The sequence below is a fragment of the Mobula birostris genome, chromosome 7 (assembly GCF_030028105.1).
Source record: "Mobula birostris isolate sMobBir1 chromosome 7, sMobBir1.hap1, whole genome shotgun sequence".
Classification (NCBI taxonomy): domain Eukaryota; kingdom Metazoa; phylum Chordata; class Chondrichthyes; order Myliobatiformes; family Myliobatidae; genus Mobula; species Mobula birostris.
The window spans coordinates 113,465,820-113,493,453 of NC_092376.1; the positions used below are offsets into that span (position 1 = coordinate 113,465,820).

The following is a 27,634-nucleotide window of genomic DNA, read 5'->3' on the forward strand; positions in this document are numbered from 1 at the left end:
TCCAAACCATTCCAGAATCTAGTGATTGTTGAAAGCTCATTACAATCTCTTCAGTCACCTCTTTCAGAACCCTGGGGTGCACACCATCTGGTCTCGGTGACTTACCTACCTTCAGACCTTTCAGTTTCCAAAGAACCTTCTCTCTAGAAATGGTAGCTTCACACACTTCATAATCCCTGTCAGCTGGAACTTCCACCTTACTGCTAGTGTCTTTCACAGTGAGAAACTCCCACTTAGTCCGGTTCATAACTTAACAGTTGTGCCTCCATTGTTCAAAGACAAACCTGAAGTTAACGTGTGGAATTGAAGAGAGTGTTATTAATAGTATTGATACTTACAATTCTAGTCAGTTTCCGTAATACACGGGAGACTAACACCAGAGAGATGTTCCAGCCAGGCAAGCACACCCATCTCTCCAGAACTAACTGTGCTTCTCAGGCAATTACCTGACAATGTGGAAAATTGTTCAGGTTTGCCCTGTTGTTGACAGTTCTATCAAGCCACACTTACTCATTAATAATCTACCCACTAACATCCAGATTGGATTCTGTGAGGACCACTAGGCCTTATCACAGATTTGATCCAAGTTCTGATATCAAGGCAGCAATTGACCAAATGTAGCATCATGGAGAAAGTGTCCCAGAGGTTGGACTCAGGCCTTTTATAAAGGAAGATGACTGTGGTTGTTATATGTCAATCGTCCAGCCTCAGGACATAACAGCAGGAATTCCTCAGGGAAGTACCCCAAGACTGAACTGTTCCATCAACAACCCAAATTCCAGCGTAAGGTCAAGAAATGGGGATATTCATTGATATCTGCAAATGCTTTATTCCATTAGTAACTCATTCAATGAAGCATTTCAAGCCTGCATGCAGCAAGACTTTGATAATACAAGTATTCAACCATGAACTGATAAATAGTGGATAACATTCATACCACCAGAATATGAAGCAATAATCTTTTCCAATAAGAGAGAGTTTAAATACCTGCCCTTGGCATTGAGTACCTTTACGACTTCCAGCATGAACATCCTGGGGGGGGGGGGGGTGGTCAACATTGAACAGAAATTCAACTGAGGGCCAACCACATTAAAATTCATGGCGACAAGGATAAGGCAGATGTCATCTGCTAACACTTCAAAGCTACTTCATCATCAATATGGCACAAATCACGAACATGAGGGAATATTCTTCACATGCTTGGATGAGTACAGGTCCAGCAGTTCTCAGGAACAATGCAGCCTCTTCAGCTGGCTCACACCAACCACCATAAATATCCATTCTTTCCATCTCCAGAGCGAGATACAAAAAAATGCACTGCAGTTACTCAGCTCCAACATCCAACAGCACCTGTCTCTCTGCAATTTATATACAGTGTTTCCTGCAGACGCACTTCATTAGCTTCATTTTTGGTATTTATGCGAAAATAGTTCATTAATTATTAGCAAGACTTTTCATTTCTAAGGCAAAAGCCAAAATGCTACATGAAAAAGTTGCCAGGTAACTTTAGTAAATCTATAAACCCCGCAAGGATTCGGCCACAAAAATAATAAAAGAATATTTCTAAAATTTGCTGCTTAGTGGAATTTCAACTGGATTGGGAAATCTTCTCAGTGTCAATGACCAGAGAGCTTAAAAAGAGGATTTTCATAACATTCATAGAGTCCATTCTCACGTACGGGTGCGAGACGTGAACACTCACCAAGACGATGCGAAAGTCTCTAGATGGTTGCTATACACGAATGCTCCGGATGGCTCTTGACATGACTTGGCAACAGCACGTTACAAACGTCGAGCTCTATAACAACCTACCGATGCTCACCACTAAAATCGAGGCGAGAAGACTGCAATTAGCGGGGCACTGTCTACGCCACCCCAAGCTACCTGCCAGCCTAGTCATCATATGGGAGCCCAAGCACGGGAGGATGAACCCTGGGCGCCCTCCCAAGACTATGGTCAGTATGCTCCTAGAAGACAGCGGCACGGCTAATGTAGATGAACTGAACACACTGATGAGGGAGAGGGAGAAGTGGAGAGTCTGTCATTGTGCCCGACGCTGGCCCCCTAGGCCTGAGTCGATGTAGCAGTAGTAGTAGTAGTAGTAGTAGTAGTAGTAGTAGTAGTCAACGAGTGGAAAATTCAGCCAATATTAGGGTGATGGAGGAGAGATATAGATAGCATGGATTGAGTCAGTTGGTACTAAACAAGTTGGCAGGACATGCAAGTGTGGCACTAGAGGGGCTTGCTAGAGGGTGAATGGAATAGCTGGGTGCAGTGGTTGGTAGAGATAAGAAGTGAGGGTTCAAGTGTCCTGTTCCCATAGGGGTGGTGCTTGATCAACAAACAAAAATTCAATTTAGCAAAGGAGAGCTTTATAATTCTCATCAACTAGGAAAGTCAACGCTCTTTGATTTTAAGTCTCATATTATCTTGCTGCTCAGTTCAGAGATGAGTGCGTTGAAAAAAATCTGGGCTCACTAACTATTTTTATCTTAATATCTTTCAGGCATAACCTTGTTTCTCATTTCTCATTACAAGGTGTGAAAAAGTTGCAGGGGAGGGTGCTGAGTACATGCGAACATTTGGACTGGAGTGGTGAATTAAGTGAAAGGATCCAAAATCTGCAAATCACCATTGTTGTTGGCAAAATCTCAGAAGTTACATGGCAACAAGGAGGCACAAAAAATGAAATCGATCAGCTGGTTGAGTGCTGTCACTACAACAACCTCGCACTCAACATCAGCAAGACCAAGGAATTAATTGTGGACCACTGGAAGAGTGAAGTTGGGAGAAGACACACAAGTCCTCATTGAGGGTTCAGTGGTGAAAAGGGTGTACAGCTTCAGGTTTCTGAGTATCAACATCTCACAGGATCCATCCTGGGCCCAACAATTTCATACAATCATGAAGACACCACTCTAGCAACTCTACTTCATTAGGAGTTTGAGGAGGATTGGTATGTCACCAAATACTCTCGCAAATTTCTCTAGATAACTGGTGGATAACATTCCGACAAAACCATGAGCACTACCTCGTCATTCCTTTATTTGCACTAGTTATTTTGTACTTTTTAGAAAAGTTTTATCTTTGTGCTGTGCTGCTGCTGCAACACAACATATAATGGACGTGGTACTGAATTGTCTCTGCAGGAGGCAGAGCAAAACGTTAGACCCAATTATCTATGTTCGATGTATTCTTCAGCTTGAGCTTCTTTACGGCTTTGTGGAAGCTCAGATCACAGCTCATGCGGGTGAAAGATCACCTGGGACTCAGGACAACTGGTGTTTACAGGATTCCCTATGAGTGCAGAGTAGTGTATATCAGCCAGATGGGATGCACTGTGCAAACCCGTATCAAGGAGCATTGGAGGTGTATCCATCTGGATTACCCGGAGAAATTGGCGGTAGCAGAACACTGCATTCACAATGGCCATAGGATTAACTTCAACAGGACAAAACTACTGTGCTGTGCCAGTGGCTTTTCCGAGCGCCTGGTGAAGGAAACCATTGAAATAAAACTGGAGGAAATAATTTTAACAAAGACAGAGGTCTCACTCTAAGTAAGAACTGGAATTTGATTGTAAAAAAGCTGGGACAGTGGAAACCTGATTGGATGAGGACTAGCCAGTCAGGAGGGACGGACGATGGGGTATAAATACCACCAGACTAGACATGCTCAGGCATCATCCCTGATGAAGATGGCAGAGTTTGTCATCGAAACGTTGGTTATAATTGATACCCATACCCGCTGGAAGCCCGAGAAGAGTTTATTCATCATACACACGGGGAAAGCACTAGATCCTTTTTCATTTTATTGGAGACATTATCATACTTTGGTTCACAATTCCTGAAGTGCCCGTGTTGTTGATTATTTGGTAGTGTGGTGAGGCAAATTGATGGGGATTATTCAGGTGGTCATCAGGTGTTAGCTCAGGCCTCACTACAATCAGAATCAGGCTTAATATGTTCTGAAATTCGTTGTCTTTGCAGCAGCAGAACAATGCAATATATAATCATAGAGACAAAAACATAAATCACAGCATTATATATATTAAATAGTTAAATGAAATAGGTAGTGCAAAAATAGAAAAAAAAGGTATTGAGGTAGTGCTGATGGGTTCAATGCCCATTCAGAAATCGGATGGCAGAGGGGAAGAAGCTGTTGCTGAATCAGTGAGTGTGTGTCTTTGGGCTTCTGTACCCCGTTCCTGATGAGAGGAAGGCATGTCCTGGGTCATTTTGTCATGACTGAAATATTTACTGGATGCAATACTTTAACAAATCCCACTTTACTTTACATTGGCTGAATTCCATGCCATTTACATGTTACAGTAAACAATACGAGGCAAGCAGAATTACAGCAGCTCTTACGGGGAAAAAATGGTGCCAATTGTTTAAAGCAAATGGTGAAGAAGTGTGGCAGCTCCACCGAAGATAAGGAAGTCTTGGTGGAAGAGAATAAATCATCAATCAATCACAGGATGCAGAGGTTCAAAACCCTGGTCTGTTGAGCTAAAAGAGACCTTCCTAAAAAGGAAATCGACTGATAAAGAACTTGCAAGCAACAAGGACAGAGACGGCTTGCCATTTCAATCCCACCACTTTTCAGCCAGGCTTTGAAAGGCATTGCAAAGAGATTTCTTTCTCAGGTCAATCAGTGGTATATGTACTATAAAAGATTTCCATCTCTTGTGAAGAATGATATGCTGCTTCACAAGCATATCTATGAAAGAGGTGGGAGTGGAAGTCAGAATCATGGCTCTATTACAACTGAGAAAGTATTAGCTAAATGCTGAGCTCAGATGATAAAGCCTCAGTGGCCACTTTATTAGGTACCTCCAGTACTGGATAAAGTGGCCACTGGGAGTATGTTTGTGGTCTTCTGCTGCTATAGCCCATCCCCTTCAAGATTTGACATGTTGTGCATTCAGAAATGCTCTTCTGCACACCACTGTTGTAACATATCGTTATTTGAGTTACTGCCACCTTCCCGTCAGCTTGAACCAGTCTGGGCATTCTCCTCTGACCTCCCTCATTCACAAGGCAGCTTTGCCAGCGTGTTTTCTGATTCTTGCATCATTCTCTGTGAACTCTAGGGACTGCTGTGTGTGAAATTCCGAGGAGATCAGCTTCCTCAATGTGTTCAAACACGTGGAAATAGTTCAACTAGCTCAAAGAGCATTAAGCATAAACGAAAGAACTGCAGGTAGTAGTGGTGCCAACATCAACAAGCTTGGCAAACTGTCACAGGGTTTGCTGCTGGCGATCCAGCTGTTTGTCTCAAACTTACTGCTTCATGCCATGTGAAGAAAATTAAAGTACCTGAAAAGTGGAACACTAAACCTTTGTTAGCCCACAGTTACCATGGGTACAGGCTGGCCGCACCACTTAATGGAAATCGTTGTTAAAATTTCCACGTGCACTTTTCCATCCAAGTGGACTTTATTCTATTATACTGCTGATTTGTGACTAATAGTAGAAAGAAAAAACCGTGAATTACCGTAAATAGTTAAATAAATTAAGTAATGCAAAAATAGAAATCAAAAAGTAGTGAGGTAATGTTCATGGGTCCAATGTCCATTCAGAAATCAGATGACAGAGGGAAGGAAGCTGTTCCTGAATCACTGAGTGTGCGCCTTCAGGCTTCTGTACCTCTTTAGTGTTGGTAGTTATGAGAACAAGGTACCCACGAGAGAGTAGTTATGAGAGTCTAACCACCCACCGTTGATGTCCAATGCTATTACCATTGCTGACTCCCTCATTTCCAGTTGGGGATCTTCACCAACTGGAAACTCAGTTGGATCAGTCATGTAAGCATTTTGGCAACAGGGACAGGTTAGAGGCTTGGTATCCTTCGGTGAGAGACTCAGTTTCAAGTTCTCCATGGCCTTTTCGCAAGTTAGATTTATCTGCCCTGCTTCCAGGAACTGCACGTTCAATGAGCCCACCACACACAGCTAATTGGTAAAATGCAGTGTGCCCCCTTGCCAAAACTGCTCATGGTAGCCTGAAGTGACCAGCAAACTTCTGGAGTTCATTGCAGGGTGTTTTGTCACGGGCGAGAGCATTCCCTTCAACAGCTCATCTTGATGAATGAGGGCACTCTGAAAACAGTGCTCTCTACACTTGGCTGATGTGTATCCTAAATCAGAAAATGTGACCTAATTCTAGCTGCAGACTCTTCACAGCAAGCACAGCCCAATGTACAATGTCATTCCAGAGCTTCTCTACGAGGCAAATATCTTACACCTGCTGCTTTAGTCAAGTGTCGTAAGTTGTGAACCAGGTTGTCCTCTTGAAGTAACTGCCTTTTTACGATTTGCGGCTGAAAGCAAAAAAAATCAAACTTCACTATTGATCTGACACCTTTTTCTCCAAGTAACAAATTCCTACCTAATTTGCATTTTGAGATCACTTTAGTTAACTAAACTTTAATCTGACTTGTATCATCAGTACTATAATCTCCTTTTCCATTACAAAACTATAGACTATCAATGGTTTATGCCAGTTTTGTTGATAACTTTGATGCTTTATGGACCACTAAGATAAAATCTTGACATGGTTTGTAGTGTTGTTGGGGAGTGTTTGAGGTGGGAGTGAATGGATGCTTGACTCTCAGTCTTATTCCTGAATCACTTTCTGTGTGATTATCATTGTTTGTAGCAGAGAGTGGATCGTTCTTCTGAAAGGTACTGGAGAAGATGTCTAGTTTACTGGATAAAGTGAAATGCTCAATATTAGAGATATTAAACCATCCGTGGTGCCATTGAGTCTGTTTCATTCGGTTAACTGTAATGAATGTTCAGTGAAGAGTAAACAATATAATTAACTAGAGCAATCATGATTCAAAACATATCCAAAATGCTGAATCTGATCATGCATTTTAACTGTTGCTTTAGAAGTTTATTTATTGTGTCAACAAGCTGGTTGATAAAATGATCCCCAGATTTTATTTGTAAATCAAAAATAAGAAAGTGCAGATGCTGAAAGTCTGCAATAAAAAGAGAAAGTGCCAGAAACAGTCAGAATCTGTGGAAAGAGAAAAAGAGTTAACTATTCAGGACTGGATCCGATAATCGTGGGATTATTAGAGGGTCTGGAACTTTAAAGCAGCACACAGATTTTATGGGAAGCAATCCATCAGCAGGCACTGGCTCTCTCAGGCTAACGTTAACGATGTAAACACTGAGCCATCAGTAAAATAAATATAGTCTTGGCTAGGAACTAAATGCCAGCAGCTGGGACACTGATGATCAAATCAATTTATTTGTCCTCCAGCATAAATTATCCAAACTCAAAATTCAATAACGGATACTTAAAAAAAGAATGATAGTCCAACTTGCTTTTTTAATCTCTTTGCAAAAGGATACCACAAAATCCCTGCTTTGACTGCAGCAAGAACGTGGGTGACTGCGCTACTTCATGCAAACTGATTTGCTCTGAAATGGTCAGGAGGTGACTTTGGATGCTGGGCCAACTCAGAACTGAACTGGTGCAGGATTACAAACCCCACTTACTGCCACAAAAATTGTAGGCCAATTATAAATCCCTACCAAAGTGCTTTGAGATTTGGTTAATTCACTTCCCCAGCTGAACCAACTGTCAAAAGTGCTATAGAACCATAGAACATTACAGCACAGAACAGGCCTTTTGGCCCTTCTTGGCGGTGCCGAACCATTTTTCTGCCCAGTCCCACTGACCTGTTCCTGGACCATATCCCCCCCCCCATACACCTCTCATCCATGTACCTGTCCAAGTTTTTCTTAAATGTTAAAAGTGAGCCCGCATTTACCACTTCTTCTGGCAGCTCATTCCACACTCCCACCACTCTGTGTGTGAAGAAGCCCCCCTCCCCTTAATGTTCCCTTTAAACTTTTCCCCCTTCACCCTTCACCCTTAACCCATGTCCTCTGGTTTTTTTCTCCCCTAGCCTCAGTGGAAAAAGCCTGCTTGCGTTCACTCTATCTATACCCATCATAAATTTATATACCTCTATCAAATCTCCCCTCATTCTTCTACGCTCCAGGGAATAAAGTCCTCACCTATTCAACCTTTCTCTGTAACTGAGTTTCTCAAGTCCCGGCAACATCCTTGTAAACCTTCTCTGCACTCTTTCAAACTTATTAATATCCTTCCTGTAATTTGGTGACCAAAACTGAACACAATACTCCAAATTCGGCCTCACTAATACCTTATACAACCGCATCATAACATTCCAACTCTTATACTCAATTCTTTGATTTATAATCGCAGATATCTCTGACAGTCACTCAAGATTTATTCTGAAAAAAAAATCAAAAATTATACCATCAATGAGTATATAAATATTTTAAAATAAATAAATGCATTTAAATTAATGAATTTAAATGAAGTATAAACTGCTTTATACTTAAATTTCTCCCTGACTACCATACCTCTACATTGAAATGAATTAAGCTTGCTGTACCTGCAGCAAGTGGCTTGCCTTATTTCAATGGGCAGAATTAATTGCTGGAAGCAGCAGGAACGCATGCACTGTTACTAAGCTCTCCAGTAAGTCCAACACTGCAGTACCATCAGGTAATTCCTGGTTAACAATGCAACAAAAAATTAAGGACTTCCAAATATCTTATCATGGGACTACCGGCCCTTAGAAAAGGATTTGAGTGTTTGGTTTCCTCCTTTACCACAGAGTGGAAAATAAATTGATGGGAGATGCCACAGCAAAATGTTGTGCTCCTGGGCATGATCATGAATCATGAGTTCAAACAGCAGAGGAGCAGCTGGCAAAAGTAAATGCAGGTTTTTAAGTAAGCCAACAATAATCATCTAGTACCAATTAAGTTGAACTGGGCCGTCGGAAAGGCATAACAGCCTGACACAGAACACACTCATGAAATCATTTCCTTCTGTCAACATTCCAAATGAACATCTTCCCTAGTTACCTCCCACTTCAGTGACCTGAATGCCATATTGACAGGAGGAAGTAGATCTGTGAGTCCTCAAAATTGACTCTGGGACCATAGGATTTCTCCTGTGGCATTATGGCCAAAATTGGTAAACAAAAATCCTGACGATTAACTTCTCCTTCCTCCCTCAGATGCTTTATCACCCGTTACAGCGAATCACTCACTGCACTCAGAATCAGAATCAGGTTCAATATCTCCTGCGTCTGTCATGAAATTTGTTGTTTCATTACACAGTAATAACCCTATAAATTACAATAATATATAAAAATAAAATTAAATAAGTCGTGCAAAATGAGATAGTAAGGAAGTGTCACACATCAAAGTTGCTGGTGAATACACCAGGCCATACAGCATCTCTAGGAAGAGGTACAGTCGACGTTTCAGGCCGAGACCCTTCGTCAGGACTAACTGAAAGAAGAGCTAGTAAGAGATTTGAAAGTGGGAGGGGGAGGGGAGATCCAAAATGATAGGAGAAGACAGGAGGGGGAGGGATGGAGCCGAGAGCTGGACAGGTGATTGGCAAAGGGGATATGAGAGGATCATGGGACAGGAGGCCCAGGGAGAAGAAAAGGGGGGACGGGGGAATCCCAGAGGATGGGCAAGGGGTACAGTGAGAGGGATAGAGGGAGAAAAAGGAGAGAGAGAGAGAAAGAATATATATAATAAATAAATAACGGATGGGGTATGAGGGGGAGGAGGGGAATTAACGGAAGTTAGAGAAGTCAATGTTAGAGAAGTAAGGAAGTGTTCATGGGTTCATTGTCCATTTAGAAACTGAAGGCAGAGGGGAAGAAGCTGTTCCTGAAAAATTGAATGTGTGTCTTCAAGCCCCTGTGCCTCCTCCTTGATGGTAGCAGTGGGAAGAGGACATGTCCTGGGTGATGGGGGTCCTTAATGGTGGAAGCTGCCTTTTTGAGGCATCGTTTACTGAAGGTGTCCTGGATGCTGAGGAGGCTAGTGCCCATGATGGATACAACTTTCTGCAGCTTTTTCTGATCTTGTGCAATGGCCCCTCTATACAAGACAGTGATGCAACTAGTCAGAATGCACTCCATGGTACATTTGTAAAAATTTGCAGGAGTCTTTGCTGACATACCAAATCTCCTCAAACTCCTGATGAACTATAGCCACTGTTGAGCCTTGTTTGTAATTGGGCCCAGGATACATCCTCAAAGATGTCGACACCCAGGAACTTGAAACTGCTCACTCTTTGATTCCCCAATGAAAACTGGTGCGTGTTCCCTTGACTTACCCTTCCTGCAGCCCACAATCAATTTCTTGGTCTTACTGATATTGAGTGCAAGGTTGTTCTTATGACACCACTCAACCAGGTAATATATTTCCTGTACGCTTTCTTATCACCATCTGAAACTCTGCCAACTTGAGTGGTGTCAGCGGCAAGTTTGTAGATGGTGTTTGTGCTGTGCCTAGCCACACAGTCGTGAGTGTAGAGAGAGTAGAGCAGTGGGCTAAGCACGCATCCTTGAGGTGTGCCGGTGTTGACAATCAGCAAAGAGGAGATGTCAGACTGTGGCCTGCTGGTGATGAAGTCAGGGATCCAATTGCAGAGGGAGGTTCAGAGGCCCAGGTTTTGGAGCTTTTTGATTATGAGGGTATGGTAGTATTGAATGCTAAGATGTAATCAATAAACATAAGTATTACTATTGCCCAGCTGATCCAAGCAAAATGGAGGCCCAGTCAGATTGCATCTGCTGTAGACTTACTGTGGCGATAGGCAAATTGCAATGGGTCATTAAATGCAGCTAAAATGATCTGAAGTTCCATTAACTTTCAAATTTCCACTATGTAAAAAAAAATACAAAGTCATATACTGATGAAGGTTTTTTTGACAAAACTTCACAAATTTGCCAATTATCTCTCTGGGAGGATGGTGCAAAAAGCATGTTTCTTATGACTCCTTTTCTACGGGCCAGTAGTTCCATGATAAAATATATGGAAGTCCTTAATTTTTTCTTGCATTTCCTCAAACACGAGGAAATCTGCAGATGCTGGAAATTCAAGCAACACACATCAAAGTTGCTGGTGAACACAGCAGGCCAAGCAGCATCTCTAGGAAGAAGTACAGTCGACGTTTTGGGCTGAGACCCTTCGTCAGGACTAACTGAAGGAAGAGCTAGTAAGAGATTTGAAAGTGGGAGAGGGAGGGGGAGATCCGAAATGATAGGAGAAGACAGGAGGGGGGGGATGGAGCCAAGAGCTGGACAGGTGATTGGCAAAAGGAATATGAGAGGATCATGGGACAGGAGGCCGAGAGAGAAAGAAAAGGGGGAGGGGGGCCCAGCAGATGGGCAAGGAGTTATAGTGAGAGGGACAGAGGGAGACAAAAGAGAGAGAGAGAGAGAGAGAGAGAGAGAGAGAGAGAGAGAGAGAGAAAATAAATAAATAAATAAATAAGGGATGGGGTACAAAGGGGAGATGGGGCATTAACAGAAGTTAGAGAAGACAATGTTCATGCCATCAGGTTGGAGGCTACCCAGGCAGAATATAAGGTGTTGTTCCTCCAACCTGAGTGTGGCTTCATCTTGACAGTAGAGGAGGCTGTGGATAGACATATCAGAATAGGAATACATTCTTACATTGCTATGTCAATATCCTAGAACTTCCTACTAACACTGGAAGTGTTCGCACCAATGGTCTGCAGCAATTCACAGAGGTGACTTGTTCCTTGTTCTTCGTCAGACAAATCCAAATCCCACTTACAAATTACCATGTTCCTAGTCTACGGTTTCAATGCAGTGGACTGCATGCTGTCTGTGTGGAACCTGTATGGGCTCCAGCTTCCTCCCTCAGCTCAAAGGCATGTTGGCAGGATAATTGGCTACTGTAAGTTATTCCTAGTCAAGGTAAGTGACAAAAAAAGAAACAAGTAGAACTGATGGGCATACAAGAGAGGATCAATTGCAGGTCTATGGGAAAGTCATGAGGGAGATTGGGAGCTGGCACTGACCCAAAAGGGTGCACAGCCCTCCTCTGTGTACAAGTCGTAAAACACATTTACATTTGTTTCCACTACTGCCTTCATTTTCATTTAATAAAATATTGCCTCGCTTATAATGCTATTGTGACACTGTAATTTCCTTTGGGATCAATAAAGTATCTATCTTTCTATCTGAAAGCTGAATCAAACTAAAACTAATACCGAACTATTGAAGAGAAAGCCAGGACCAGTGACAAAAACCTGGTGAAAGAGCAAGGTATCAGTTTCGGATATCCTCTCTCAGTTTATACTGATTTATGATTTGTTGTTTTTAATGCTTCTATACTTATCCATACCAAATCAATAAATAACAATAGTTAAAACCATATTTTACAACTTTAATAGCAGTGTGCAATTAACTTTTACCCCAAAGCATGGTTAGACAGCCCCGGATGTGCATTTAGCTCTCAGTTTAAGCAACATGGCTACTCTTTGATAAATCATGGAGAAATCTCAATAAATCTGTCTCTCAGGATCTCACTGTTCAATCAGTCAGGTACAAAGATGTTCAATACAAAACCCTACAGCTGAAACTGAATAAAGATATTGCATAGTACTGCATGATTAACAGTTCTAGGATAAGCTTGGTGCCCTATGTGTTGAGGAACGCGGTGAGGCAGCTCTATCCCTATTGGAGAAGGATGATAGACTGGAGGGAATAGTATGTCATAAAACAATTGACCTAATTAAACAATAATGCTTTCACAATGATTCAAAAATATGATAACAGATCAGTGCGTTTGCAGATAAATATTTCTAAATACATAAACATGACCATGTGCAAGGGACCACTCGGGATATTTGTCATTACTGCATTTTTTAAAAATTTAACAGACCTGGGTAACAACACTGTAAGAGTGCTGTTAACCATCTTTGTTCCTCAGGCAAAAAGCCATCTTCTCTCATTCCAATACCTCAAGCAGCAAAGATCCTCGCACAAATAAAAGGATTTAAATTTACAAATTGAAAGAGCCTCAAGCTATTCCACGGCGTTTTATAATCTATCAATCAATGGATGGCCTCAAATGCTGTCACTGTTGTCATGGAGGCCGACAGCAATATGCACAAGCAAGTTTCCAGAATAACAAAGATTGATCTTTTTTTTGGTCCCAATTAAGGGATGAATGTTGCCGGGACAGAAGAAGAGTTTCTTGTGTTGCATAAAATGAGATATTTTGCATTTATTTGGTCAGGCAGTCAAAACCTTGGTAAAACAAGAGACTGTGCTCTTGGCGATATACGAATGAATCAGCAAAGCACTCAGATGTCAGCATAGATTGTGTGCGTCGTTAAAACCCACAAAACCTCCACCCCAAGAACTGAAAGTGCAGTCGTAGAAATCAGAAGGTGGTGATTCTGCATCTGGAGCCTTTGCTCCATTGTTGAAACCTGTAATTGGATTTCCCACAGTTATGCAACCCAGGCTTCAGACTGGAATTCCAAAGTCCTTTCCAGTCACCTGTAAAATGTGTAGATCCTGAACTTGCATTTTGTTGCAAGGCCACAGATTTCTTCCATATCAGAAGATGCTTAGGAACAGGTTGCTCAGAGCCATGAGCATGTTCACCTTCTATTAGAACACGTCTCAATTCAATTCACCCACCTTTGCTTACTTAACTCTTGACAAACTTACCCAACTAATTGAGCCAATCTCTGTCCTGAAAGTTATGCTTGTCTCAGAGCACCACAGTAGCACAGAGGTTAGTGCGACAATACTGAAGCTCATGGTGTTCTGGAGGTCAGAGTTCAATTCCAGTGCTGTTCTGTAAGGAGTCTATGTATGTCCTCTCCCCATATAAAATGTGTGGTATTTTCCCCAGGTATTCCAGTTTCCTCCCACAGTCCAAAGATGTACTAGGTAGGTTGGTTGGCCATTGTAAAATTGTCCCATGATTAGGTTAGGATTAATCGGGGTTGTTGGGGGTTGCTGGGGTGATGTGGCTCAATAGGCCTGAAGGGCCTATTCCATGCTGTATCTCAATAAACTAAATAAATAAATCCAAAAACATCGTAGGATTTATAGTTTTCCCTCTGCCCAGTGTGAGAGTAAATATTTTCAAATCTGATTCTTAAATGACCAAGCTCTAATTTTAATGAACTTTATGAACCTAACATTCATTCTAAATCTGATCTAGCAAACGCCTTTGTAGCTGAATTAGATCCCTGCCCAGTCTTCAAAGGTCAAGTGAAATACAAGCCAGGTTTATACAACAGTCCTTTTAAGCCAGATGAGCATTGTGCTCTCTCAAAAGCACAAGTACATTTCCTGATTATTGCTGTCAAAATTCAGTTCAGTACCCCAAACAAGGTCTGAACAGACTGTACTGTATACAGCAGGACTTCCTTATTGTTACATCGTAGCCCCCTTCAGATAACAATCCATAATACTGTACTCCAATGGCTTTGCTTATTCACCTTTGCACCAGTGCACCAGCTTTTATAATTTCTGTATGTGGACAACCACATCACTACTCCTCACCAGTTCCTATGTTATGCATCAGTAAAATGTGCCTGTTTTGTAAACAAAGTTGTAACCCACGTGATTCCCTTATTTAACTCTATCTACCAGTTTTAGCCATTGTCTATGTTCTATTATATAGGGTAAATGGACTTAACAATACACAATTTTAGCCCAAAGTTCGATTTGTTTATCCTCGTGGCAGAACTATAACTTGGCGATTGATAAACCCTAAACATTATGTTGTAAATACTGGCCCAATTTTGAAGAGGACTACAGGATTCCAAATTGCTCAGGATAATTGTATATTCTTAAATTGTGAACCTGCAGAATTACCTACTACTCCAAAGCAGACAGTGTACAGGTGAGGGGGCAGGCAAGTCCTTGGAAAATTGTTTTGAGAATTTACTACCTTACTTTTTCTTACCCTTGTTCAACCGACATGCCATTGTCATGCTACTACCCAGGTGCTGAAATCTATTAGTGTAATCCACCTTTGAGGTAGCTGCGTGTTGCTTTTCCAATGTGGAGAAAGCTCGAGCAATGATGCTGTGAAATGGGAAGGCGCCTTCAATATATGGCACCTTCTGTCGAAGATCAGCAAGACACTTTCATCAAGACAATGTTAGGAGGCCAGTAAACACAATAATGAATGAAAAAGAGAAAAACATCAAGCGGCATATATTTGATCAAACAGTAACACAGAACAGTAGAGCACAATACAAGCCTTTCAGCCCACAATGTTGCACCAATGTTTTAACCTACTCCAAGATCAACCTAAACTTTTCCTCCCATTTTTACTTCATCAACGTGCCATATAATTAACATATCAATGTTAAATTAGGATGAAGAATAATTATTTTTCTTGTATTTTCCTTGTAATTTTCCTATGCTTCCTTGAATTTTATATATTCACCTATATACATGTATTTATTCATCGAATTTTCCAACGATTACGCTTCTATATTTTTCTTAGTTTTCTTAAATCTGGTTATCTTATAGGCTAATTATTATCTCCACTGCTTTTACCCTTGTTATTTCAGTTCTTTCTTTGTTCTTGTAACATTTCATAAAATGACTACTACCCAGGTGCTGAAATCTATTTGTGTAATCAACCTTTGAGGTAGCTTGCTGCATGTCACTTTTCCAATGTGGAGAAAGCTCGAGTGACAATGCTGTGAAATGGGAAGGCAAGAAGTTTTGTGCCTCATTCTTGCCTTCCAAAGAACCTTGGAATGGCAAAAATATTAGAATCCAACCTACCAGAGTTAGATAGCAGCAAAGTTTGGGACATTTCAGAGTCGTTCCAGCAAACTTGCAGACTCCTTGTAAGGTTCACTTGGACTTCAACCTCTGCAACCTCACTCTCTTTTGCAGAGTGTGGTGCATCAAAAAGAAGTCAGTGAGCATGCAGCAAACTCAGACGTCTAGTTCAACTCCACAATCTACAGCATTACAGGAACTCTTCAATTCAGAATAGGAAAGAGCTACTGAGTGGAGCTACAGTGGTACTAGAGGGCTCATCTATGGAAACAACTTAATTTCCACCTTTAATGTCTCTTTTTTCCTTTAAAAGGTGGATGGGTTCCGTCAGTGTCCTTGACCTGCAGTTGCACTCAAACTGCAGTTCTTTGCGGTGGTATTTTCTGCTCCTGGGGCTCACCAACCAGCTGTTTATTGATATCCCATGGGCGTGGCCAAGTAGACGAGCGTGCCTTTGGGGTTCCGAGGCTTTGAGACCCTGTGGACGAGCTGATTCAATGCCGGTGCTACTGGTGTAAGCACCGGGGTAAAACGGAATACCAGGAACAGTGGATTAGCTGTCGGAGGTCTCTGTACTCACAAACCTCTGTCTCTCACTCATTGGTGGGGGAGAATTTGCTGCTGATTCTCAAGTCAGAGAACTCGAAAAAAGTGACACGGCAGACTTTAACACCATAAATCTAATGTTTTTACAGTCATTCATTCTTTGGGGCACTCTTCTGTTTTTGTGGAATGTCTGCGAAGAACAAGAATTTCAGGTTGTATATGATATACCTTCTCTGAATGCTACAAACAACATGCCCAGCAATGAATTTGCCAACCAAAGCTTCCTTTTGTTAACAAACTTTCTTTCAACCAACTACAGATCTTGTATCGCAACAGCTATAGGACATTACAGACATGGCATGATGTCAAGAAGACTGGCATCTGAAACTAGTCACCAACCAGCTCCTAGCACCAGATCCAAAAATTTGGCTATCTTCATCTGACCAGCTGTTGCGTCACTGGGCCATTTTTTGTAAGCAGTTCCACATGAAGCCTGGCATCGGTGCAGTTAATCTACAGTGCTAAGATCTCCAAGATACATTTCCAATGTACACTTATGGTGCAAGTAAAACTAAAGTACACATTGTGGATGAGTGGTGTTAGGCCTGCACAAGTAGGCACCTCACCGTCTCCACCCAACTAAAAGGAGACAACTGCCAGTCAGTTCCAAAGCATCACCTGCAGCCTATTTAAACCCAGCTCTCATACACAGTCCTTGTTCACTGATACGAACCAACCAGCCTCATCCAGTTGCTTCTAGCCTTCAGTTATTTTGTTTCCTTGTCGTGTTAAGTTTCGATTCTCTCCCGTCACCTGTAATTTTGCAGTTTATTATTGAAGTAATCACTCACTGCTAAAAACCATCTATAAATTTGCTGATGATACAAGCAGTGTTGGAAGAATCTCAGATGGAGATGAGAGGGCGTACAGCAGTGAGATATACCAGCTAGTTGAGTGGTGTAGCTGCAACAGCCTTGCACTCCTTGTCAGTGAGACCAAAAAGCTGATTGTGGACTTCAGGAAGGGTAAGAGGAAGGAACACATACCAATCCTCATAGAGGGATCAGAAGTGGAGAGAGTGAGCAATTTCCAGTTCCTGGATGTGAAGATCTGAGGATCTAACCTGGTCCCAACACATCGATGCAGCTATAGAGAGGGCAAGACAGAGGCTATATTTGATTAGGAGTTTGTGGAGGTTTGGTTTGTCACCTAAAACAGTTGAAAACTTCTATAAATGTACCATGGAGAGCTTTCGGACAGGCTGCATCACTGTCTTGTATTGGGGGGGGGGTTTCTGCACAGGGTCGAAAGAAGCTACAGAAAATTGTAAACTTAATCAGCTCTATTTTGGGTACTACCCTCAGTATCCAAGACATCTTCAAAGACCGGTGCCTCAAAAAGGGGGCATCCATTATTAGGGACCCCCAGCACCCAGTACATGCCCTCTTCTCGCTGTTACCATCAGGTAGGAGGTACAGAAGCCTGACGGCTCACACTCAGCAATCCAGGAGCAGCTTCTTCCACTCTGCCATCGATTCCCAGATGGACATTGAACACCACCTCATTTTTATTATTTTTGCTTTTGCACTATTTTTAATTTAACTATATAATATACATATATACTTATTGCAATTGATTTACTTATTTCTTTCAATGTTATTGTGTATTGCATTGTACTGCTGCCACTAAACTGACAAATTTCAGGACATGTGCCGATGATGTTAAAACTGATTCTAAATTGTCTCCGCTGATCTGTATTTGGGTCAAGCCTCCCCTACATTTCCTGACATGCTGCTAACCAGTTCCAATGGTTGACTTTGCCAGCTACACCAACACGTCCATGGTAGACTATAGACAAACTCTAGGTACCTAAATGGCAGAACCAGACCAAAATACAACACATCGGGTTTCTGTTTCCAACCATTATGCACATTCCCCCTTATTTAATCTTGTGACTCGACAGAAAGGAAAGGACTCGATTTGATAATTATAATTTCAATTGACAAGAGGCAGATCACTAGTCCAATTAAAAATCAAAAGCTTTATGCACTTTGAGTCATTTATTATTTCAACCCTTATACCGCAACACTTAATTATTTTAAAACAGGATTTTGCATTACTTGATCAATTAAAACATTGTTTGCTGCATAAAGAATCAGCGCAGAACAACTAAATCACAGCACTGACAACACAAACATCCAGGTGCTATTAGCATTCACAACACTCGTCCAATCGGTCCTGATCAAGGCCAACTGACACTAGTCATGCAAATACAATCTGGCCCACATTCACACAGTGTTATCCTGTGTTCCTGAACCCCCTCACAGGATCTGTGCAATGGGAACATATCCCACATTCACACAATGTTACCCCGTGGCAGGGTCTGTGCAATGAGAACGTTTCCCACATTGACACAATGTTACCCCGTGGCAGGGTCTGTGCAATGAGAACGTTTCTCACATTGACACAGTGTTACCCCGTGGCAGGGTCTGTGCAATGAGAACGTTTCTCACATTGACACAGTGTTACCCCGTGGCAGGGTCTGTGCAATGAGAACGTTTCCCACATTGACACAGTGTTACCCCGTGGCAGGGTCTGTGCAATGAGAACGTTTCCCACATTGACACAGTGTTACCCTGTGGCAGGGTCTGTGCAATGAGAACGTTTCTCACATTGACACAGTGTTACCCCGTGGCAGGGTCTGTGCAATGAGAACGTTTCCCACATTCACACAATGTTACCCCGTGGCAGGGTCTGTGCAATGAGAACGTTTCCCACATTGACACAGTGTTACCCCGTGGCAGGGTCTGTGCAATGAGAACGTTTCTCACATTGACACAGTGTTACCCCGTGGCAGGGTCTGTGCAATGAGAACGTTTCTCACATTGACACAGTGTTACCCCGTGGCAGGGTCAGTGCAATGAGAACGTTTCCCACATTGACACAGTGTTACCCCATGGCAGGGTCTGTGCAATGAGAACGTTTCCCACATTGACACTGTGTTACCCTGTGGCAGGGTCTGTGCAATGAGAACGTTTCTCACATTGACACAGTGTTACCCTGTGGCAGGGTCTGTGCAATGAGAACGTTTCCCACATTGACACAGTGTTACCCCGTGGCAGGGTTTGTGCAATGCCATGCAGCCATTAACTATTTCCCACATTCACACAGTACAGCTGTGAACCCCAGCTCTGGTCCATGTTCACACAGTCTGTGCTGAGACAGTTGGGGGAACGGTAAAATAAATGTCACCAAACACCTCAATGATACCAACCTCCAAATAATGAGCAAGGACCAAGCATCGTCCAGAAAACATCTCTCTCCCTATAATCTGGCGTTAGCTCAGCTCTCAATGCTCCTGCCCTGCACTCACCGGAGGAAGTAATAAGGTCACCTTGAGATAGGTCACCCTTACTTCTGACCTCCTGAAGTCCAACCTTGCCCTGCAGGAGAATCCCTCCATTGGCAACATCTGGCTCCTGTCCTCTCCACATTCTCAGTCACAGCAGAGTCCATCTTAGCTCCAAGAAACCCACTGTCACCAAGGAACCCATTGTTAATTGCCACCCAGCCCGACAACCTCACGGAGCCCCTGTGCTAGACTCACCTTGGCATCCTCCAACACTCCCCTCCTCCCATCCACGCCCGTCTCCATTATGACCCTGCCTCTTCATCCGACCTCAGCCCTCCTCCGCCCTGTCGCTCTGCACTCGCCTGTTCCCGCACCCTCTCACATGGTCCCCCGGCCATCTCCATCGTATTAAAGCAAAGAGCCAGCGGCAACCAAACTGGAGCGAGCTCCCAGCGCGGGCATCGTTGTAGCCAGAGCCCGAGAACGTTCATATCCATCTGACAGCCAGAAGCGATTACATCAACCGGATTCCGTTTTTAAAGATAATTTAAAAACGAAGTTCTTGTGAGCGACCATTTCCAAATGAATGCAAGCAACAAAATGAGAATATTTCCATTTGACATTTTCTTTTGATCTATGCCAAGGTTCTCTAAGCGCTACGTGCTAAACAAAATACGCTTTTTTGATTCGTTTCTCCAAAGGCATTTAACAAGGACATCTCGATGGGTACGGGAGGTGGAGTGAGGGTTGCTGATGATAAAATGCGAGATGATTGAGTGGAACTGACTGAGGCAGACCGCTCGCACCGATCGGGGAGATACCGGTCGTACTCCGCAATACTCACACTACCAGACGTGAGATCATCCAGGATACCATGGCGAGGACTCGAGTTTGCGGCCGGCAATGTGTCCCGAAGCTGGAGCCAGTGTTGTGTCCAGATGAGAGAGAGGATCCGCCGCAGCGGGCGCTGTCTCCTAGGCTGCGGCGCTACCTTTCCCCCGCACGGCGAATAGATACCAGGCGGAGTTCCGGCTGCTCAAGCACAGGCGAGCTGCTTTAAAGGGGAATGACGCAGGCAGCGACCTTCTTTGCAAGAAATTAAATAAATAAGTCTCGTCTTTAGCCTTTGCTCACCGCCCTAACAGCCAAGTTTGTCCTGTAGCCGTGATATGTCTGTTGATGTCATCCCTGTTTCTCCCCGTGGAGGAACGGTTTGCTATCTTTCTGTAAATCCGCAATGATGTAATGCCAACCCACTGGTTACAGATCTAATCTTGTGAACGTTTTAGACGGTGGCTCATTTCTTATCAGGTTCAAAGTCACAATAGTGTTTACCTTAACGTTGACCGGTCTAACGGTGGAAGTGATCAGCCCTAACACGTCAAACATCACGTCTTTAATCATCTAAGTGCACCAGAAGCTCTCCGTCTGCGCTAATCGCTTTATGTTCTCCGTATCTCTGTTCGAGTGCGTCTGCTTTAGACCATAAGATTTAGGAGCACAATTAGGCCATTCGGCCCATCGATTCCGCTCCACCACCCTATCATGGCTGATTTATTATCCCTCTCAAACCCATCCCCCTGCCCTCTCCACATAACCTTTAATGCCCCAACTAATCCAGAATTTCTCAACCCCCTCTTTAAATATACCCTATGTCTTGGCCTCCACAACCACCTGCCGCAATGAAATTTCACAGGTTCTCCGCTCTCTGGTGAAAGAAATTCCTCCTCATATTCTCATATCTGTTCTCCAGGGACACCTTTCAATTCTGAGCACGTACCCTCTAGTCCTAACTCTCTCTTTTCATGTCCACTCTATCCAGGCCTTTCAAAATTTGGTAGGTTTCAATGAGCTCCCCCCTCATGGTTCTAAACTCCAAGTACAGGCCCAGAGCCATCAAACGCTCTTCATACATTAACCCTTTCATTCCCCAAATCATGCTCACAAATCTCCTGTGGATGCTCTCCAATGGCTTTGGGGAATCCTACACCAGGGCTCCCAAGTCCCTCTTTACAACTTCAATTTCTGAATTCTTTCTAACAAAGTTCATGACATAACACTGTCTCACTTGCAAAGTGCTTTCATTATTCCCCAAATCTCCACTCTTGCTGCCCTCAATTCTGCCAGATCAGCTCCATCTAGACACTGCACATTGTCAGTCTGTTATAAGGTCTCCTGTGCCATCTGACCAAAACATGGCTGCCCCACTGAACCAACCCAGTAACTCTGAACCTTGCTCATCCCGTTCTAAGTTACCATCCTCTATCACTGGGGTTCCCAACCTTTATGCATGGAGTCTTTCCATTTACCGAGGGGTTTGTGAACCCCAGGTTGGCAAACCCTGCTCTAGCATATTAAGTGCACATGCAGATTGAGCTACATGAATACTTGCTCATCTTCACCATATACAGTGTAGTTCCTGAATCACAGTGTCTCCACAATCCCACCATGGCTCCTGCCAACAAACCTCCACTGCCTGCTGGTTGAAATATTCTCACAGCATCTCCCTCCTTAAACTGTTTCTCTCAACTTTGTGCTTTGTGCCATTCCTTCTAACTCCTTTTCTATTCTACCACCTGTCCTTTCAAGATAGGCTATGTCCTGAGCCATGAACCCATCAGCCTCTCAGCAGGGGAACACACTGCAATTGGCTGTGGACAGTCCTGTGTAATGCCAGCAGTGATTAATGAACTGCATGGGACATTCTCCTGCAACTATGGATTTATTGGTTCCTTCATTTGCAAAGCAGTATCAAGGAATAAGCTGACCTGAGATGGACACCATTTTTAGTATCTGGTTGGACAGGGAAATCAACAGTCATAAAATCTGAATTCAGGGCCTTTCTGTTCCATTCTGTTGTGATGCATGACCCCAAATGTCACACCAACAATCATTCACTTAGTATGACTACTGACAAGCTGGAAGAAAAATAAAATCAATGTATGTCAGCCAGAAGGGACAAGCTGGCAACCACTGTGGCCCGTAGTTCCAGCACACTAGGCAGCACATCAACAGATCTTCAATGTTCTGAACAATCACAGGTCATTACACAGGATATCTGGTCACCATCCATATGCAAACTACTCCCATCTGTTGAGCATGGACGCCTTCCATATGTGCACTTTTGGAAGCACCCCACTTCAGGCTCCCAAAAAGTTAATGTTAACTTCTCCAGAAGAGACTAATCTCGTCTCTGATTCAGTCCACCCTGACAAGTTGACTGAAGCAATCTCTTTGGCAAAATGTCTTGCTTCCAATTAATCATTGCATCTTTCTAAAACAACCATGACAACGCCATTCATTATTCTTCATCCCAGAGCCCAGGATTCCACTCTGAGTAAAAACTGAGTAAAAGGTTCAAAATGGAGGCTAAAATTTGTAGAAATTTGGAGAAATACCAAAGTATCCTGAGAAAAGCCATAATATCATAAAGATGTAGGAGAAGAGTTAGGCCATTGGTCTATTAAGTCTGCTCTACCATTTGATCATGGCTGATTTATTTACCCCCTCAACCCCTTCTTCTGCCTTCTCTCCATAATCTTAGATACCCTTACTAATCAAGAATCCATCAACCTCCATTTTAAATATACCCAATGATTTGGACTGTGACAACAAATTCCACAGATCTTCACCGTCTGGCTAACTAAATTCCTCTTCAGGTCTGTTCTAAAGGGATGTCCTTCCATTCTGAAGCAGTGTCCATTGGTCCTAGGCTCTCCCAATATTCTTTCCATTCTTTACATGCCCATTCTAGCAAGCCTTTCAATATCTGATAGGTCGCCCCCCATTCTCCTCTAGACCCTTTCCAATGCCAGCATATCCTTCCTTACCATACTCCAAATGTCGCTTGATCAATGGTTTATAAAGCCTCAGCTTCTCAAAATGAATGTTAACATTGCATTTGCTTTTCTTACTATCATCTAATCCTGTAGGTTAACTGTTAGAGAATCCTGAATTAAGACTCCCAAGTCCCTTTGCATCAACAATTTATGAATTTGCTCCTCATTTAAAAAATACTCTATGCCTTTATTCTTTCTATCAAAATGTATGAAAACACAATTCCTTACTCTATTCATTCTGCCACTTTTTTGCCCATTCTCCTAATCTTGCCTACATCTTTCTGCATACTCCTTGCGTCCCCTACCTATCTTTGTATCATTCACAAATTTGGTCACAAAGCCGTCAATTCTATCAGTCAGATCATTGATATGTAGCATGAAAAGTAATGGACACAACACTGACCACTGTAAAACGCCACTACTCACCAGCAGCCAGCTAGAACAGGTCCCCTTTTGTCAGGAAATGTGGAGGAGGTTTGACCCAAAAGTAGAGCAGCAGAGGCGATTTTAAATAATCAACTGCAAAGTAACAAGCCACAAGGGACCACAAAACAAGAGAGAACAGATACTAAGCACCACAGACAACAAAGTAACTGCAGGCTAGGGGCAACTGGTTGAGGCTGGCTGGTTTGATGAGTGAACGACGGCCGTGGATGAGAGCTGGGTTTAAGTAGGCTGCATGTGATGATTTGGAAACAAATGACTTCTGTTACGCCTTGGGTTCAAAGGACATAATCCAGGAAGGAAACAATTGTGGTGTGGAACAGTCAGTTTTCTAACTTGCAGTACAGTTAGTTTTCGAGGAGATGCTGAAGGACAGAATGGACCTGACAAGCATGATCTTAGGGGTTCTAGGGAGAGGATGAAGTTGTCGTTGAGGTAGGCAAGCATATATCTATGTAACATGTCTCAGAGGATTTTGTTAATGACGGCTTGGAAAATGGCTGGATTGCTGGAAGTCCAAATGGCCTCTGCAACTATTTGCAGTGGCCGGTGGGTGTCATAGGCACCGTCTTCCACTCATCTCCCTGGTGGATGCGGATCAGGTTGCTGAAGACCCAGGCCCCGCGGAGTGTTTTGGATGTGCTACCCATCAAAGGGAGAGGGTGGCAGGTCTTAACGGTGATTTCATTGAGTTGAAGGTAGTCGATGTGGGGACGGAAATTCCCACCTTTCTTTTTAACACCGGCTGTGTACCGGGATGGTAAGATAAAGCCATACCGTGATGTTTCAGTGACATAATCAATCATGGCTTGGGTCTTAGCAGGGTGGTGGGAGAAGAGACAGCTTCGGGCAGGTGTGGTACCTGGGAGAGGTCGATTGTGTACGTTGTGTGGTCTGTGAGGCAACTGGGTGCTGGCTTCCTTCTTACAGAAGGTGATGGCAAGGCTGGGGTGTTTCAGTGGGAGCTTGGCGAGGCGAGGGTTTCCTCCGACTCCTCGGACTTATGGGGTGAAGTCAGCTGAGGTTGAAGGTGGTGGTCCAGCAGGTGGGCCCCCACCTCAGCGGTGAACCAGATGACCGGACAAAGTCGGGGTCATGAGTGGAGAGCCAGGGGTAACCCATGATGAGAGCAGTGTTGGTGAGTCGATGAGAAGGAATGGGATGGAATCGCAGTGCTCGCTGATGCTCATGTGCATAGGCTGTGTTTACGATCTGACCATACAGACAAACACAAACACAAACGCGCGCGCGCCTGGTCCAGAAATTTGCCCGCTGTGCCAGAATCCACAAGAGCCTCCCACGTGCGTAGAGATGTCCGGCTGTGGAGGCAGACAGACAGAGTGAATTGGGCTGTGGTGCTGGAACAAGGGGCTAGGATCTGGCTGACGATCTGGAGGGTCGTTCCATAAGAGCTTTTCAATATGGAGGGCAAGAGTGACGAGGCGTCTGAGGTTGGTGGGCATCTCCTGGGTAGACAGCTCGGCTGTCAATCACTCCGAGGGGCTGTGATGGTGACGGGCCAGCAGTGCTTCAGCATTCCAGCTGCACTCCACCATGAGGGTCCTGAATTCCGCGGTGTAATCCAGCACCCAGCGTGAGCCCTGATGGAGGCAAAACTTCTGACCTGTTGCCTCCCTTCCACTTCCTGGATGGTCACAAACCCAGTGCATCCCAGCGGTGAAGTCCTCAGATCTGTTGCTAATGGGGGTCTTATTTTCCCAGTGATAGCTTGCCCTGTCAAGAGAGAGATGGCGAAGGCAGTCTTGACTTGGTCTGTAAAATGCAGGGATGGCTGGAGCTCGACAGTGTAAGCCAGGAGGTTGTGGCACCGGGCTGGGGATCCATCAAAGCATTTGACACCAATACGCAGGGCTCCAAGGGAGGAGCTTGACCGTTGCGGGGTTCCGTATCGAGACGGAGAGTTGATTGAGAGTGGCGAGCAGATGGTCAATAGTTTCCTGCTGCTTCTGGGGTGTATGCTCATGCCGACGGAACAGTACCTTTAGGCGAGCAAATTCTGTTGGTTCACTCCTCCTGCCAGGAAATGTAGAGGAGGCTTGACCAAAAAGCAGAGCATCAGGGATGATTTTGGAGTGAGCAATAACTTTAATAATAAATTGCAAAATAATAAGCCACGAAGGACTACAAGACAAGTGAGAACAGATACTAACTGAAGGCTAGGATCACTGGTTGAGCCTGGCTGGTTCAATGGGCGAACAAGGACCGTGGATGAGAGCTGGGTTTTAATAGGCTGCATGTGATGAGTTGGAAATGAGTGGCAGGTGATTCCTGATAGCCGGATGGAGACTGGGAGGTGCCTGCCTTTTGGTGGCTGATAGGACCCACCCCTCCTAGGACAGGGACCTGACGGCCCAGGGTGATCCAGTGGATCCGATGGAAGTCCTCAGTGAGTGATGGATCCAAGATAAAACTGGATGGCACCCAGTCCCTCTCCTCTGGGCTGTACCCTTCCCAGTCAACCAAGTACTGCATGCCCCAACCACAATGATGTCAATCCATCAACCGGTGACGCGTGTACACGAGACCACCTTCCATCTTCCTTGTATCCAGAGGTGCAGGCTCGTGTGGATTGAGTGATGCAACAGGCTTGAGGCAGGACACGTGAAAGTAGATATGATCCTGAGGGGCGGTGGCGGCTGGAGACGGTAAGTGACCGGATTGATGCGATGAGTAGTCTTGAAGGGGCCAATGAACCGGGGAGAGATCTTGCGGGAGTCGATGCGCAGGGGCAGATCTTGTGTGGACAGCCAGACACGGCCCCATGCTGGAATAGTCTGGTTGGGCACCGCTGACAGGTGGCTTGGAGGCAGTAGGCGCGGTTGGGCTCAGGAAGGGGTGGTGGTTGGGAGAGGTCGATCATGCAGTCATGTGGTCTGTGAGGTAGATGGTTGCTGGTTTCCCTCCTACTGAAGGTGACGGCAAGGTCGGGGTGTTCCAGTGGGTGTTTGGTGAGTTTGAAGGGTTCCTCCATCTCCAGGGATTTACAGGGTGAAGTCAACTGAGGTTGCAGGCAGCCGAGTCCCGAACCCAACAGTGAACCAAATGACCAGGCAAAAGTGAGGGTCATGAGTAGAGATCCAGGGGTAACCCACAATGAGAACAGTGTTAGTGAGTCGATAAGGAGGAATGAGATGGAATCGCGCTGCTCACTGATGCTCATGCACACAGGCTGTGTGCACACTCTGACCATCCCAGACCTCAAGGGACGTCCATCAATGATTGTGATGCAGAAGGGCTGAGCGATAAGCTTTGGTAGGAAGCCCAAGCTGCACGCACAGAGTGTGATCCAGAAGGATGCCTCCACCACAGTCTCCTGTGTGCCTGGAGCCGTTGGGGTGTGAAGGAGGACAGGGGGAATGAATCGGGGTGTGATGCTGGAATTAGGGGCCAGGATCTGGCTGAGGATCTGGAGGGTTGTTCCAAACCACTCTTGTCAAGATGAAGGGCCAGAGTGATGAGGCTTTCGAGGTCGGTGGCATCTCCTGGGGTGACAGTTCATCTTTCAAGGGCTCCAAATGGCCGTGATGTTAATAGGCCAGCAGCGACATTCCAGCCACAATCTGCCACTCGGGGTCTTGAATTCCATGGTGTAATCCAGCACTGAGCACAAGCCTTGATGCAGGTGAAGTATCTGATCCACTGCCTCCCTTCCACTTCCCAAGAGAACTCAGGTCTCTGGGCACACAGCCAGCAGCCTGCTTGCTGCTTTCAATCTTCCATGTACTCCCACTGCACACCAGATTCCTACAGAGGCACTGACGTCGAG

General features: G+C 44.2%; 1 protein-coding gene across 1 annotated transcript in view; it reads right to left on the reverse strand.

The window, feature by feature from the left end:
- The window catches only part of LOC140200379 (receptor expression-enhancing protein 2-like), a 108,965-nt gene extending 88,452 nt beyond the window's left edge, over positions 1-20,513 (reverse strand). Inside the window, exon 1 of the mRNA XM_072263633.1 lies at positions 20,409-20,513. Within this exon, the coding sequence (XP_072119734.1) occupies positions 20,409-20,440 (32 nt within the window). The 5' untranslated portion in view covers positions 20,441-20,513. The remainder of the gene's footprint in view (positions 1-20,408) is intronic.
- Positions 20,514-27,634: the final 7,121 nt, after the last annotated feature.